The sequence below is a fragment of the Arctopsyche grandis genome, chromosome 12 (assembly GCF_051622035.1).
Source record: "Arctopsyche grandis isolate Sample6627 chromosome 12, ASM5162203v2, whole genome shotgun sequence".
Taxonomy (NCBI): Eukaryota; Metazoa; Arthropoda; class Insecta; order Trichoptera; family Hydropsychidae; genus Arctopsyche; species Arctopsyche grandis.
This window is the reverse complement of record NC_135366.1, coordinates 22,189,006-22,203,275: the sequence shown is the minus strand read 5'-3', so window position 1 is coordinate 22,203,275 and position 14,270 is coordinate 22,189,006. Positions and strand designations below refer to the sequence as shown.

General features: G+C 32.8%; 1 protein-coding gene across 1 annotated transcript in view; it reads right to left on the bottom strand.

Annotated features, from left to right (window-relative positions):
- Positions 1 to 8,107: 8,107 nt before the first annotated feature.
- The window catches only part of ImpE1 (Ecdysone-inducible gene E1), a 45,878-nt gene continuing 39,715 nt past the window's right edge, over positions 8,108 to 14,270 (bottom strand). Inside the window, exons 4-9 of the mRNA XM_077443352.1 lie at positions 11,089 to 11,748; positions 10,827 to 11,014; positions 9,597 to 9,853; positions 9,376 to 9,501; positions 9,169 to 9,293; positions 8,108 to 9,084 (exon numbers count right to left, since the gene is read on the bottom strand). Of these exons, the coding sequence (XP_077299478.1) occupies positions 9,062 to 9,084; positions 9,169 to 9,293; positions 9,376 to 9,501; positions 9,597 to 9,853; positions 10,827 to 11,014; positions 11,089 to 11,748 (1,379 nt within the window). The 3' untranslated portion in view covers positions 8,108 to 9,061. The remainder of the gene's footprint in view (positions 9,085 to 9,168; positions 9,294 to 9,375; positions 9,502 to 9,596; positions 9,854 to 10,826; positions 11,015 to 11,088; positions 11,749 to 14,270) is intronic.

The following is a 14,270-nucleotide window of genomic DNA, read 5'->3' as shown; positions in this document are numbered from 1 at the left end:
ACAAATTTGCTTTGACGCAAGCGTACCGACAATTTTTCAAATTGGTGCATTGTAAAATGAACATCGATCGTGCTTCTATAGACCGTAAAAATATGTACATATGTACACACGTAGTACGTTGTCTTTTTTTATTTAAATATGAATGTTTAAAAAGGAAAAGGGGTTGATTTAGCGATTTTCATAGCTTTTGTTAATTGCTTTAACCATTAGGTGCGATTGGAGTTTGAAACTTCGGTTTAATATTTCGCAACGCTAAATCGCCTGTGAAAATTCGGAATTTTCGCGGAAATCTTGAATGCCGATAAATTTTACGCCGGAAACTTTCGAACGGGTCGACAATAAATTAACCCTCGTAATAAATGAAGATGGAGGGGCGGATGCGGAAGAATTTGTTAATATAATATATAGTCTAAATATAAAATATAAATATTACATCTAAATATAAAGGGCTCGTTGATTACAATTTCAATAGTAATTTTAAAAACTTATGTACTACAAGTACTACAAGTTCAAAGGGAAAATAAATACTATTTTTTTTTTTAATATCTGCAATTCAAATATTGTTTTTTTCAGTAGGTATTATACCTATGTACATATACATATATGTATGTACAATATTACATATCTACGTAGTTAGGTTAGGTTGGTTAGCAATACAGACATATGTATGTACACTGTGTTGCGCCCATTGATATTTCAACGGTTTTTTTATTTTTATTTTTAAATGCTTTTTATTATTACGAAATTATGTTCACAATACATGTTATATCTATTTTAATGGCTACTGATCTACTGATCATTTTCAATTTTACAATTTTAATTTAATTTGGTTAGTAGTCATAGTATTATATTATTTTAATGTTAATGTACAGCATAATAGGAAAAAGAGCTCAAAAACCTATTTACAAATACTTCAACGGGTGATTTTTGGAATGAAATTTGGAAATGAATTAAATTCCTAATCATTGATAAAAGTTTTATTTTAGAATACACATGTATGTATGTACATACATATGGGTGACGTGCTGTCATATAACTAATCCCCTAATATATTTTACCTAAAATGTAAAAATATTAATAATTCAATTACAATAAATTCAAATCGTTGTCCATATTTTGATATTGTTTGATGTTGATATTGCTCACTCGGATTAGCGAAGTTCTGAAACCGGAATCGCCCCTACCTGAGGTATTGGCAGTGGTAGTGGATTGTTATGGTATGTCCGCCGCGCCGTTCACTTGCACGGGCTCGCCGTTTCACTTTTGTTCCTTTCGTGGTATTGGCGATTGTTACGTATGGACATTCTGTTGAAGATATTTTTTTTAATTCACTCGTCTAAGCATTTATGGAATTTTCAATAAGAATATTCTGATAAGTATCTATAAAACATCATTCTGAACTACTTACACATATTTACACAGAGCTTTGTGTGTACAAATATGGCAAATACTCATGAAACGATTTTCTCAGAACAAATATGTGCGGAGCGCACGGAAAAAAATAACGAGGCCTTGGAATGTTGCATTCTCGATTCGACAAATCATCCAGAAGATTAAAATTTGAAAGCAAACAAGATGTTTTTAAGAAAGGTAGGCTACATAGGATATTTCCTTAAGCACAAAAATGATTATACTCATAAACACTTTAAGACAGATTATTATAATTCAAAAATTAAAAATATATGTATTTTTTGACCAAACCTGTCTTAAAAGTTGCAGCACGCCACTGGTACATATTTGTTATTGAACTGGATTTGGTTTTGAACGTGCATAGTGCAGAGAGTGTATGGGCTGAGTGTTTGAGAATCAGCTTATTGTGTATGAGGCAATTGCTCTTTGACAGGACTGACCTATAGGCGTATAATAATCACTGTTTGGTCTAATTCAGGATTATGTGAATGGTCAGACGTTGGGATAAAAAAATAACTTTATCATTTTCACACTGTATCTTATAAAATATATATATATATACATATTTTTTCTTAACTAATAGGTTATCATATATATATATAATATCGCTATTATGTCTGTCTGTCTGTCTGAGATAACGCTGGCCATACTATAATAGTCGTTTCGATTCGACATACATATGTACATATGTACGTCACAGCTACACCACTGCCAAAACGTATATACAAATACAATAAAAAAAGAAAAAACCTCTATATATACTGATCGCTAGTAATGTTTCCGCTTGGCATAGAATTTACCGCTATCTATTAAAATTTTATTTAATTAATTCATAATTTTTTTCTATTTGTGTTTTATATTGTTTACATGTAGGTAGGTAGGTAGTTTTTACTTTTTTTTCATATTAAACAATTAAATATAAAAATTCGACCGCGTGACGATCGAACACATGATCGCCGACACATATCTTTTAATTTTTTTTATTTAATAACTTAATATACCAACACCCATACGATGATATGTCATCGGGAACAACACTAGCTAAGGATATTTACCATATTCTTATTCTTCATCTAATATTTATCTCTCATCCTTAACAGCAAAGAATAACGTCGTATGCAAAACAAGATACATACATGAAGCATTGCGTAACACTCTAAGGAGGTTATTAATAACAATTGTAAATAGGAAGGGGTCTAAAGTGGACCCCTGATTTACGCCAGATCGAGTAAAAAATGAAGGAGATTCACAAATACCATATCGAACAAATTGCTTCCTATCACTAAGATAAGAAGCAAAGAGTTTAAGAAGACGTGGAGAAAAGCACACTTTAGCTAATCTGATCAGAAGAGCATCATTATTGACATGATCAAAGGCTTTACGAAAATCAAAGTAGCTGACCACCATCAACTTTAGACATGGTATTATTTGAAAAGCAGACAAGATTAGTGGTAGTGGAACGACGCACATGTTGCTCTGACGCACAACAATCTTTTGAACTACATAAGAATCAAACTGTGACGGATGTTACCAAAATTTTGGGAATAGCCGAGATGATAGCAATAGGTCTGTAAATTTCAACCTCATTTTTAGAGCCATTTTTATGAATAGGAATGACTCTCGATAATTTTAGGATTATTACGAGAACCAAGAATAAGGTTAAAAATAAACTGAAGAGGTTCGAAGAGCGAATTACAGTATGCCTTTAATACGTCAAGGGGCACACCATCAGGCCCATCAGACCCCTTCAGCTTCAACAGCTTCAGCTTATTATAACAGACAGACCCCTTCAGCTTCAGCTTATTATAACACTATATACAATGTATCTATGTGTATATGTACTTTTATATAGTACTAGCTGAACCCGGCATGCGTTGCAATGCCCCAATAACGCATGCAATTCCCGTTCCCATTCCCATTCCCGTTCTCGTTCCCGTTCCCGTTCCCGAACACATTTGAAATAATTCAATTATTTCTTTATTTTACCCTAGCAACGCATGTCGCGACGCGAAAACCTGAAAGTTCCATTGTTCCATCGTACAATAACGCATGCAATTCCCGTTCCCGTTCCCGTTCCCGTTTCTCGATGCGTTTCGATAAGTGAATGTTTCAGTTTCAAATTAATACTTAATAATCAAATTAAATTATTGTAAAGTATAGGAACGCATACGTGACAGACAGACAAACAATGATTTTTATATATATGTAGGATTGTTATGAGTGGTACGTAATTTAAGGTTGGTATGAGTGGTACGTAATGTAAGGGTTGGCATGCGTGCGCGCAAGTTGGTTACCAACGTACACATTTCCTTAACTACACACTGGTGCTCCATACTTTCGCGTCGATAAAATCGTAATTACGAATATTATTATTAAAAGGTTTTTTCCCGTTTTTTTTTACAGTAATCTTCCCGGACATACAACATATAGCATACAGCAAATCCTGAAAGTTCCATCGTAATCGGTTCAGTGCCTTAGGAGCCTATTCGAGACACAGACAAACATTGATTTTTATATATATATACATATGTAGATTAATTTCGCATCTGCTTTGGTTCATTAATTCATAAACATATTTATATAATCATTTCATCGCATCTTGCAGTTCGGATGTATAAATATTTTTTTAGAAAACGACAAGTGTTGTAGACGAAAAACACACTTACATAATTGAAAGCACGCAATATTCAATGATGTAATTAATTAATGAATGTTTTTGTTAGTGTGTAAATATTTTGAATTAGTATATTTTAAATTTCAATTAAGTATAATCTAATTTATCGAGTGCTCTTGGAATAGGTATGTATGTTTGTATATATTTTTAATTTTGAAGAGTACGTTTACACACCCATTAATGGAGTTTAATTATATGTACATAGCTTATACACATTATACTAATTTGTTAAAACCGTTATCGAAATGTGTTGGCGTCCACTATATCCGTTTCCGTTTTTGCCTAAAACTTCAAAACAAACTGACCTATTACTCTATTCATATTTGAAATTAACTTACTGTTAAAAAGGCACATTCGTATTTTTTATCGCTTAATTCAAATGACTTCATATTTTATATGCGTAGATGTTACGTATGTATATCATAGATGAAATTATATAGGTACATACATATATTCGTTCGTTTCAATTGTCCACATTTATCGTCTGCAGATTCAATCAGACTTTTCACTGTCAGTGTCTGATCTAATTGAAAATTTCCTTGCCGTCGGGACACAATTACATGATTTATGTTTTAAATTCGTTTGTGACTGTAGAACCAACGATCTAAAATGAATTTGATGATATAATGATAATAAGTTATAAAATACGAGTTCAATTAGTATGAAACTGTCGTTAAACTGACTGCAATAAAAATAACACGCGTACGTTACATTAATTCCTCATAACATTCATCGATTGATTATTACATTTTAATATATTTATATTAATGGCATTTTCAAAAAAAATGTAAATATCAAATTCTAACCTGATGATGAAATTGCTTTAATACACTTATTTTTTTATTATTCAGGTTGGTATAATAAAAAAATATAAATAGTGTGTATAAAAATAATCTAAATCAATCAATAATTCAGACCCACCTAGCATTTATATTCAATTGGAATAATATATTTAATGAAGCTAATAAAAAGCTTGTAAAAACGGAAGGGATATGTAATATGTATGAATGTTTTTTTTTTGCATGGAAATGTAAGTGTTTTTTTAGAAGTATGATAAATTAAAAAAAAAATTCGTGATATACATATTATAGATTTATTGGAAGCTAGTTCTTAAATATGATATCGGGATATATTCGCAATCTGGAAGTCAAATTTTCGAGCAGCTGGGGCCGTATATCGGCAATAACGCGGCGAAGGCTTCCAAGTCATCCATCGTCTCTGGTTTGGCGGCATAGACTTAAATATCCCCACAGAAAATCATCACACAGGAGTAAAATTACACGATCTTGGAGGCTAATTCATGACCGTATAATAGATGTAGTGCACGGTAAGTTTTGCAAATTGAACCACGATTTTCGAAATAGATTTGCACAATTTGCGAGCATTGTTCTGACGCAAGTCTGATTATGGTAAAATAGTAAATTAAATTGAGTTCAAATCAGTTGTCAACTGTCAAATTAATTGAAAAAAGTCATGCTTATCCAAAAAACAAACCTTTATATATTAAAAAAAAACGATTTAAAAAAATAAATATTACAACTATCAGAAGTTCATAAGTATCTTGAATGTTCTTTTCGTGAACACTGACAAGATCACACGTACATGCATACATATGCTCATGTGTACGTGGATGGCTGGGCAAATCGCGGATAAGGAAAAATTAATATTGAAAAATATTCATTTATATACCGGGTATACAAAATAATGTTTAAAATCGAGTCTTGCATATATACATATGTACATTCTCATGGTCATTGTACGCTAGCGACAGTATCCTCGAGTGTGATATACGCCAAATATTATACTCCCCCGTTCCTGACACACTTCTGACGAATATTACGAGTTGATCTGCTTGATCAAGTTGTTCTACATTACACTTGAAGATTTCAAAAAGGAGAATATATGTATAGGGCGACTCATATAAGTATGTCTTAATCAAACCACACATTGAAATATCCACGAACATAACATTAGTGTGTTTATAAAATTGATTGTATTCGATGAATATAGATGACAATCCTATAAATCACATGGTAGTCATGACAGGTATACCAATAATTACAAGTGCTATGATAAAATATGCATATTCTAATTTTATTTTTATTTATTTTACATAGATATATACCAGGAAAGCCTAACAGGTAGATCCCAAATGCACCTTCCTAGACAATTAATTACAAATGTTGCAGCATTTTTATTACATATGTAAATCGCTGTATTTATAGAGGCTGAAGAACACGAAATTGGCGATTAATTAATCCATAGAGACATCTATGAATTTGGACATGTACATAAGTTTTTACATATTGTACATAAATCAAATTCAGATATTTTGCTAATGCCCGTGCCAATCTTTAATACTGCTGGTCAGACTTGGATATTCGTGACTCCAAGTCGATAGTTTCATATCAGAGTTTGCCAATTTACCTGATTTCATTGTTGAAACGGTTCCTCCATCAAATTGGCAAAAATCATCCTACCCGCTATGTCATAAATATCTGAATTTGATTTATGTACAATATGTAAAAATTTATGTAGAAGTCTAAATTCATAGATGTCTCTATGGATTAATTAATTAATAGTGAATTTCGGCACCCCGACAACTCAGCGCACGTCAACTTAGCGCCGACCTTTCGACGCCAATTCAGCGCAAAATCAATTTTTTCAATAAGTTTTAAATGCGTTTTCGAAAATAATTACTCTGTTGAAATTGTCGGCCACATCTACATGATAATTTCATAAATTCGTGCCACCATGAATTTCGTGTTCTTGAGCATCTCGAAATTCAGCGATTTATTAAAAATCTATTTATTAAAAATATTAAAAAATCTGCAATGTTTGTAATTGGCTAGGAAGGCGCGTTGTAGTTTACTTTCTTCCTGTATATGTAAATTTGAGTTATTTCCTTTTAAAATATGCGAGAACAATATGAATTTGTTGACTGATATCCACTTATAGATTCATTTAATTAATTAATTGATAGTTTGGTGTTCTTCAACCTCTCGAAATACAGCGATTTATGTAATAAAAATGTAGCAATGATTGTAATTAATTGTCTAGGAAGGCGCTTTGGGGTTAACCTGTTAGGCCTTTCTGGTATTTATCTATGTAAAAATAAAATAAAAAGAATAAAATAACTAAATTGTGACATTTTCACTAAGACACTTTTATTTATTTAAAAAAAACTACCTAATATATGATTTTTTCCTGCTAAATCATTGCCTCTTCTTATTTACTTATTACAAATTTAACCTAACCTTCTAAATATAAGGTTAGACATTGATCGCTACATAATATATTATAACGGTGGATATGTATGCAAGCACTTTTAGATTGACAATGCAAGTAGCATTTCAAATTACGAAAACATCGAGTTCCATCGATTAATAGAAGCATTGACCTTCGATATCAACTATGTACATATGTATGTATAATGGAAGTCTTCTTCGATCAATTTTTTGAGTAATTGACTGTAGTAAATTAAAAAAAAATTGACATAACCCTCCCCGAAGGCGGACAAGTACATTTTAATAGAGGCATCGTGTATAGTATATTTTAAAATATTAATTTTTTAATTTTACGGTCACTTCAGGGTCAAATGACGCACTTTTTGTCGTACAATTCGAAGAGGTCAAATATAATAATAGCATAGTACTGGACGATCGGCTCTAATGAACGACAAGCCGTCTCTCAAAATGCTAATTACAAACATTGTTTTTATCACTATCATAAATTAACAAACTATCCGAAGTACATTTTACAACAACAAAAAAAAAATGATAAATCGCACTCGAGGTCGTGCAAAAAATCCCTGAGCCGAACAGAAAAACGCTTGGGCTATCTTTGAAAAGTGGAAAACGAGATAAATAATTTTTTACCGCATATTATACTAGCTTTAAAACACCCCCGCTCGTTCTTATCACTTCTATGATATCACCATATGATTGAAATTAAATATAAAGAAATTTTATGATGTAGTAGGTTTAATTTGAAATACACGTGTGTAGTATAAAAAATGTAATTCAATTTTGCAATAGATTTATTGTTCATATTAACATTTTTTATCTAAACACAACACATCAAATACATGTTTAATATCATTTTATTACAAATTCGATTCACATTGAACGTTATAACACAAACTGTGTTAATTTTACAAACAGTTATGTATGTATGTAAATATAATAATTTACGCGAGAGGAAGCCTACTTACTATTCATTATATAATTATTATAAATATATTGTCATATGTTTCGTAACAATCAACATTGTTCAAAATACACAAATGACTTTTGTAAGTCGTTTTTAGTTTAATAAATAAATATTTACAAAAGATGTGCGATAATTGCATTTTTTTAAATATTGATTTTCATCAAAGACAGTTTTTAATACGATTTTTTATATCGTAAAATTATATCATGAATAAAATCTAGAATTAAAACATTACTTTTTATCACACGTCACGCTCGTTTCGTTACTTAATAAATTATAAACGGCTAATCGATAGGGTCATCTTTAGAATGCCTCATAATACATAAGAGTACACGAATTAAAATAATCGAGAAGTCTAGGACTGACCCCATAAATAGCTGGAATGTTAGCACAGTCATCGCTTACTATTTTTTCTAATACATAATAAATAAAAAAAACAGCAATAAAAGTACAAAACACGTCTAAAAAATAGCTATAAGATAAAAAAGAAATACTATGAACATCGATTATGTTACAGACAGTTCGTATTTTAAATACATTAAGATCTACTTTATACAGTACTTAATCGAAAAAAAAATACAAAATAAATAACTATAATTTATCCTAAATAATCTCTTCTACGTACAAGTAATACATTATGTAGTTTGAAGTCTTTTTTCGCAATTTTTCACTCCTCATGAAGATATCCTTTACGTCACATAAAGTAAAAGCTCTTTCGTGAAAAAAATGTATATTATTAATATTGCAGATTTTTTGAAACTATTTTTACTGTGGCGTTGCTGGACATCCTGCAATAAATCATACAAAATAAAATTTTCAACATTCCTATGTTCTTATTTTAATCAAAAGAGCCATTATATTTATATACTAACGGCAAACTGAGCATGCAACTTCATCACTGTTATCTCCACAGCCGTCTCGACCGGAACAAGCAATTGCAGTAGATCTGCAACGGCCATTTGCACAACGCAGAGGACATTGCATTCCTACTTGTAAGCTGTAAAAATATTTAAAATATAGAGCCATCTATGAAGAAATAAAAAAAAAATAATTCAAAACTGCTTTAAATGGTAACAAACCTGGTCTCTTCGTTGCAAAGATGAGACGGTTCATCAGAACCATCTTCACAAGACGGAATTGCATTACAAAATTCATATTCAGGTAAACACTTCCCAGTTGTGCATTGGAATGTATATTTGGGACATCTGTAAATTGATAAAATAATTTTTTTAATTTGAGCTTTTTAAAATGGCACATAGATGTCTATCTATCAAAATTAATTAATTAATTATATCCTAACCGTCTTTTGGCAGTAGCTCTACAATTTCTTTCGTCTTCTCCGTTGGGACAATCTCGCTTTCCATCACAGCGAGCTGATCGAGGTATACACCTGGATGGACCTCTGGTGACTGGAGGTCTCCTACCTCTGATCACTCCACACCTGAGGGCTCCGATGGGACACCTGGCTCCGGCACACTCCTCATCGGAACCATCAGCACAATCAGTCCTACCGTCACATACGAAGAACCAACTGATGCAAGCTCCAGACGATCGACACTAAAATTATACCAAAGTTACGACTAATGTGTTATCGATGTATCCATATGTTCAACCACATCTACCATCTGTTCGTACAAAAAAAGCAGTGCCTTTGAACTTTTGGCGTATGCTGGTCTCTGACTTTTACTATGCAAATAGACTTTTGTCCTAAGCACAATACTAGCTGTTGTTGTTTTTTTTAATTATTGTTTTGTTCGAATACATTAACGGTGAAACATTCTTTGAACTCAAACAGAAGACCTATAATTCGTTCCACGTGCTTCCTTCATATGTGCTATTATTATGAATACTATGAGGTAAAATCTAAAGTATTGTTATACTATTATAACTTGCTAGTCAAATTATGTACAAGTAGCTACGGTCAAATGATCTTCTTCCTTATTTTACCTATAATAATATCGAGTTGGGGATGCAGGTCGTTGACAACAGATTTCCACTTCATTCAAGATAACTTTATACATACATACATACATATATGCTTTTAATAGCAACGGGTACATGTTTTTTACTCGTCTTTTTTATGCATAAAAATGTAATCAGTATCTCTATATCTCGAGCTAAAGATCCTATTTTTAGAGATAAAGAAGCTTATAACTTGAACCAGTTTTCGGAATATCAATTGCATCTCGTTTGGGAGGGTCTAGAGTGGAGAGAGTTCACTTATTTATGAAGCATAATAAACGAAAAAGCCACAACTCAACAGAAAACAAGGCGATGAGCCTAAATAATATTTCCACATAATAAGTAAACCAATATCAAAATTGAAATAAAGTCGAGAATATTCCAAACTGGAAGTAGTACTCTGATGTACTCGGAAGTAGTATTCTGATTTTAATCAGTTGATTTCCAAAGGAAGATAATTTTAGTCTGATATTTACTCCTCATTGATTTAAAACAGTTTAATCCGAATATCTATTTATTAACTTTATCTAAGTTAGCTGAAAGTACTGAACCTTTAAGTAATAGTTACCTGGAAGGTTCCTGGTAAGCAACCAGTATTCAAAGCTGAGCAAGTACTTGTAGCATTAGACTTGTATAAACAATCACATCTACCCTCCGAGCAATGAGAATGTGGATCGGAGCCCATGCACTGTTGATCCGAAGAGCAGGCGAGACCCAGAGACATAGCACCAGTTTCCAATCTGATCCTCTGTCCACCTGCGAAGCGAAAATGCCAATTTAAAACAGTGAAAACAATAACTCTCATCCTCGAGGCAGAAGATATAACTCACCTGGTTTTTTGTAAAACGGCTTCTTCTTTATGTTAGTCGTTGCCGCCGCTACAGCCACCGGTCTGCTCGTCGTCTCCAAAGTGGTACTTCTAGTCGACGTATCCAGTTTTGCGGCAGAAGGTGATCTTGTTGCCGAATAGGAAGGTTGTTCGTTCGAATCCAGATCGTCAAAGTTTAAATCGTCCGCTATCAGCTTGAGCATGCTGTCATATCCGTGCTTTCCGGGATGAGACAGCTCCAATTTCGGCACGTACTTCTCAGTGGCAGCTGTTGACTTCGAATCGAACAAATAAGATTCGTGGGTCTTTTCATGATCTATTTCGTTCTCTGACTTCAACTCTACTGGTTCACTTATTGGATATTGATTAATGGTGGTAGCCAGAGCTGCCGCGCTTGATTGAGGAGTTGAATCGCTGGGTTTCGTGAATGCTTGCTCAGATGATGTCGTCTCTTGAGATGATGCATTACTGCTAGTTACTGGAATTTCTTTATGTTGGTTTTGGATTGCGAATTCGTCGACACATCTATCCCCTACGTGTCTCAAAGGTGCGTTACAGCCACATCTTCCGAATAAGTTGGGTATGAGAAATTCGCACCGACTCTCATTATCCCAGAGACGACAGTGGGCGTTGCTGTAGCACACTTGTCCAGGACGAGCAGCTGTGGAATTGAGAAGTGTTTTTATTATTGCCGGATGTGAAAACTGATTTGATTGTTTCGTAACAGTGTCTACTGCTATGGACATTCACGAAGAGGTAGATTGATGGGTCACGCAATCCCAATTCGAATGGCTCTTTAAATACCGACTGGTGATTAGATTGATTAGACATAATCATCTAATCCAAACAATCTTCACATAATTATTCCTACGTTTATAATTTGACTGGGTTTGATTGATGCTTTGGAGAAGCTGACTACAATTTATTATTGCCTGGAGCAATTTCTTGAGGTGTTGACATTGCATATACATACATACATACAAAATGTAAGTAAGTAGCTAGATCCAACACCCATCTTTTATCTCCGATGGTTTTTGAATGATGGTTTGCTGCAAATCTAGTTCATGTTTATCAACATTGTACAAACAGATAACATATCTCGACTAAAATTCACACCAAGTATTTACCATTGGTATTGTAGAGTTGTAAAAAATCTATTTTAGAATACCGATGCGTCATGAAGATATGCGTGAATCTTTTCAGCGGACATGTTCACATGCACATTGCGTAATGATTGGTCGGACTCCTTTGATTCGATTTTCCAGGTATCGGTCGACCTCACACAGAGTCGTAGTCACTTGACCACTGTTTTCCAAACAGTTAGACACGTACTGATAGTGAAATAAAAGCGGACGTTTTCATACGAGAGCCGTAACGGAAGCTTTTTAAAAACCGATTGATACTTGCGTACGCGTGCCGGAACGAATTCGTCACCGACATTTGACAAATTGCCGACTCTGAACTGAACTAGTAGTTTTTTAAAGAAAAATCTCGTTTTATATGAAATAGGAACATCTCACTAAGCGTTCCGTTTTTTATTTTGAAGAATTTGATTGCGAATTGACCGTTTTATCTATCGTTCAAGTTTGACATATACTCGAACGGTATTCCCACTTTGACGAAATCGATGTTACAAACGCATTTTCTACGAAACTATCGAACAAATATTTATCTAAAATGAACTGATGCAATTTTTAGTATACTATTTTAGATTTTTCTCAACTAACAAAGAGAGAATCATCACGAACGACACACTTACGTGAACGTACACGCCTTCAACGATTTATAGAGTTTCGATCAAATTTGTAAATAAAATATATGGATACATATAATGGAAAAGGAACACGCCTATGTAGGCGTCGAAAATCGATTGAAATGGTTTTCTGATTTTTACAATTTATGCCATTTTCTTTTTCGTTCGATCACGAAGACAGCTAATGTCGCGTGAATAATCTAATCGTGTTTGCATGGTGATTTTTATGCCGGTCTAGAAATTTACGCGATTTCGGTTTGAAATGTGTCAAAATTTAGATATAAGCAGTCTAAATCGACTTAATAATATCGGAATCAGCATCACGTTTCAATTTGAAGCAAACATTAAAGAAACGATAGCAAAATAGTAAGAAAAACTTACATGTTTTATGTGCGTATGTGTATTTGCAAATAGTAGCTTCAACTGTGGTATATCGAAATGCTCAATTTCAAAACTTAAAATATAGAACAGATTGTTTTTGGAGAAGACAAGTATCGGAAAAGTGGATTCAATATAATAGCAATGATATAGTAGAAAGATTAAAAGACGCTGAAGTATTTGAAAGAAGCAAATGTTTTGCCAATAAATACAATGCAAGATATTCTTTCTACCAGCATACGAGGAATTGAGGCACTTTTTTGCGACATCCAGGATAATGACAATTTCTAAAGTTAGATATTAAAAAAGGAAAAGATTTACAAGATTATTAGAAAATATTTAATAAGTATTCTCAAATCTTTACATAAATCCAACTACTATTAATGTATATACTAATTTGTAAGTAAGTTTTTCGAGTAAGATTCTTTAATGATATGCGTCTGCGGGAGCTCTTTTAATGTGTATTGAAGGAATAAGAGGCTGATATGAAGCAAAATACAATGCATCGAATTAATTAGTTCAGAGAGATTTGTAAACTATCCAAATCAGAAAATTTTGATGTAGCAAGATTTATGCTCTTTCGACTCTTAGCTAAGAGTCGAAAGAGCACAAATCTTTAAATCAAAATGGAAATTCTCACGGAAAATCTTTAAATCTAGGCACTTGAACGGGAAGATGATTTACAAAGTTATCAGAAGATTTTCTTAAACCATTTCAATAAATCCAACTATTCATAGTAAAAGCAAGTGGATACTAAATTTTGTAGAAACGAGTAAGATTCTTTATTGATATTCGTCCGCTCCAGAAGCCCTTTTATCTTTATTGAAGGAATTAAAGACTGATATGTAAGAAGATATAATGCTTAGAATTAATATTATAAGTCCAGAGATATTTAGAAACCATCCCAAATCAGCAAAGTCTGATCTTAATTTATCCAAGAGTGGAACGAATACAAATATTCAAATCAAAGAGGAAATTCTCACGGATCATGACAATCTCTAAATCTAGACACTTGAACGGGAAGAAGATTTACAAAATTATCAGAAGATATT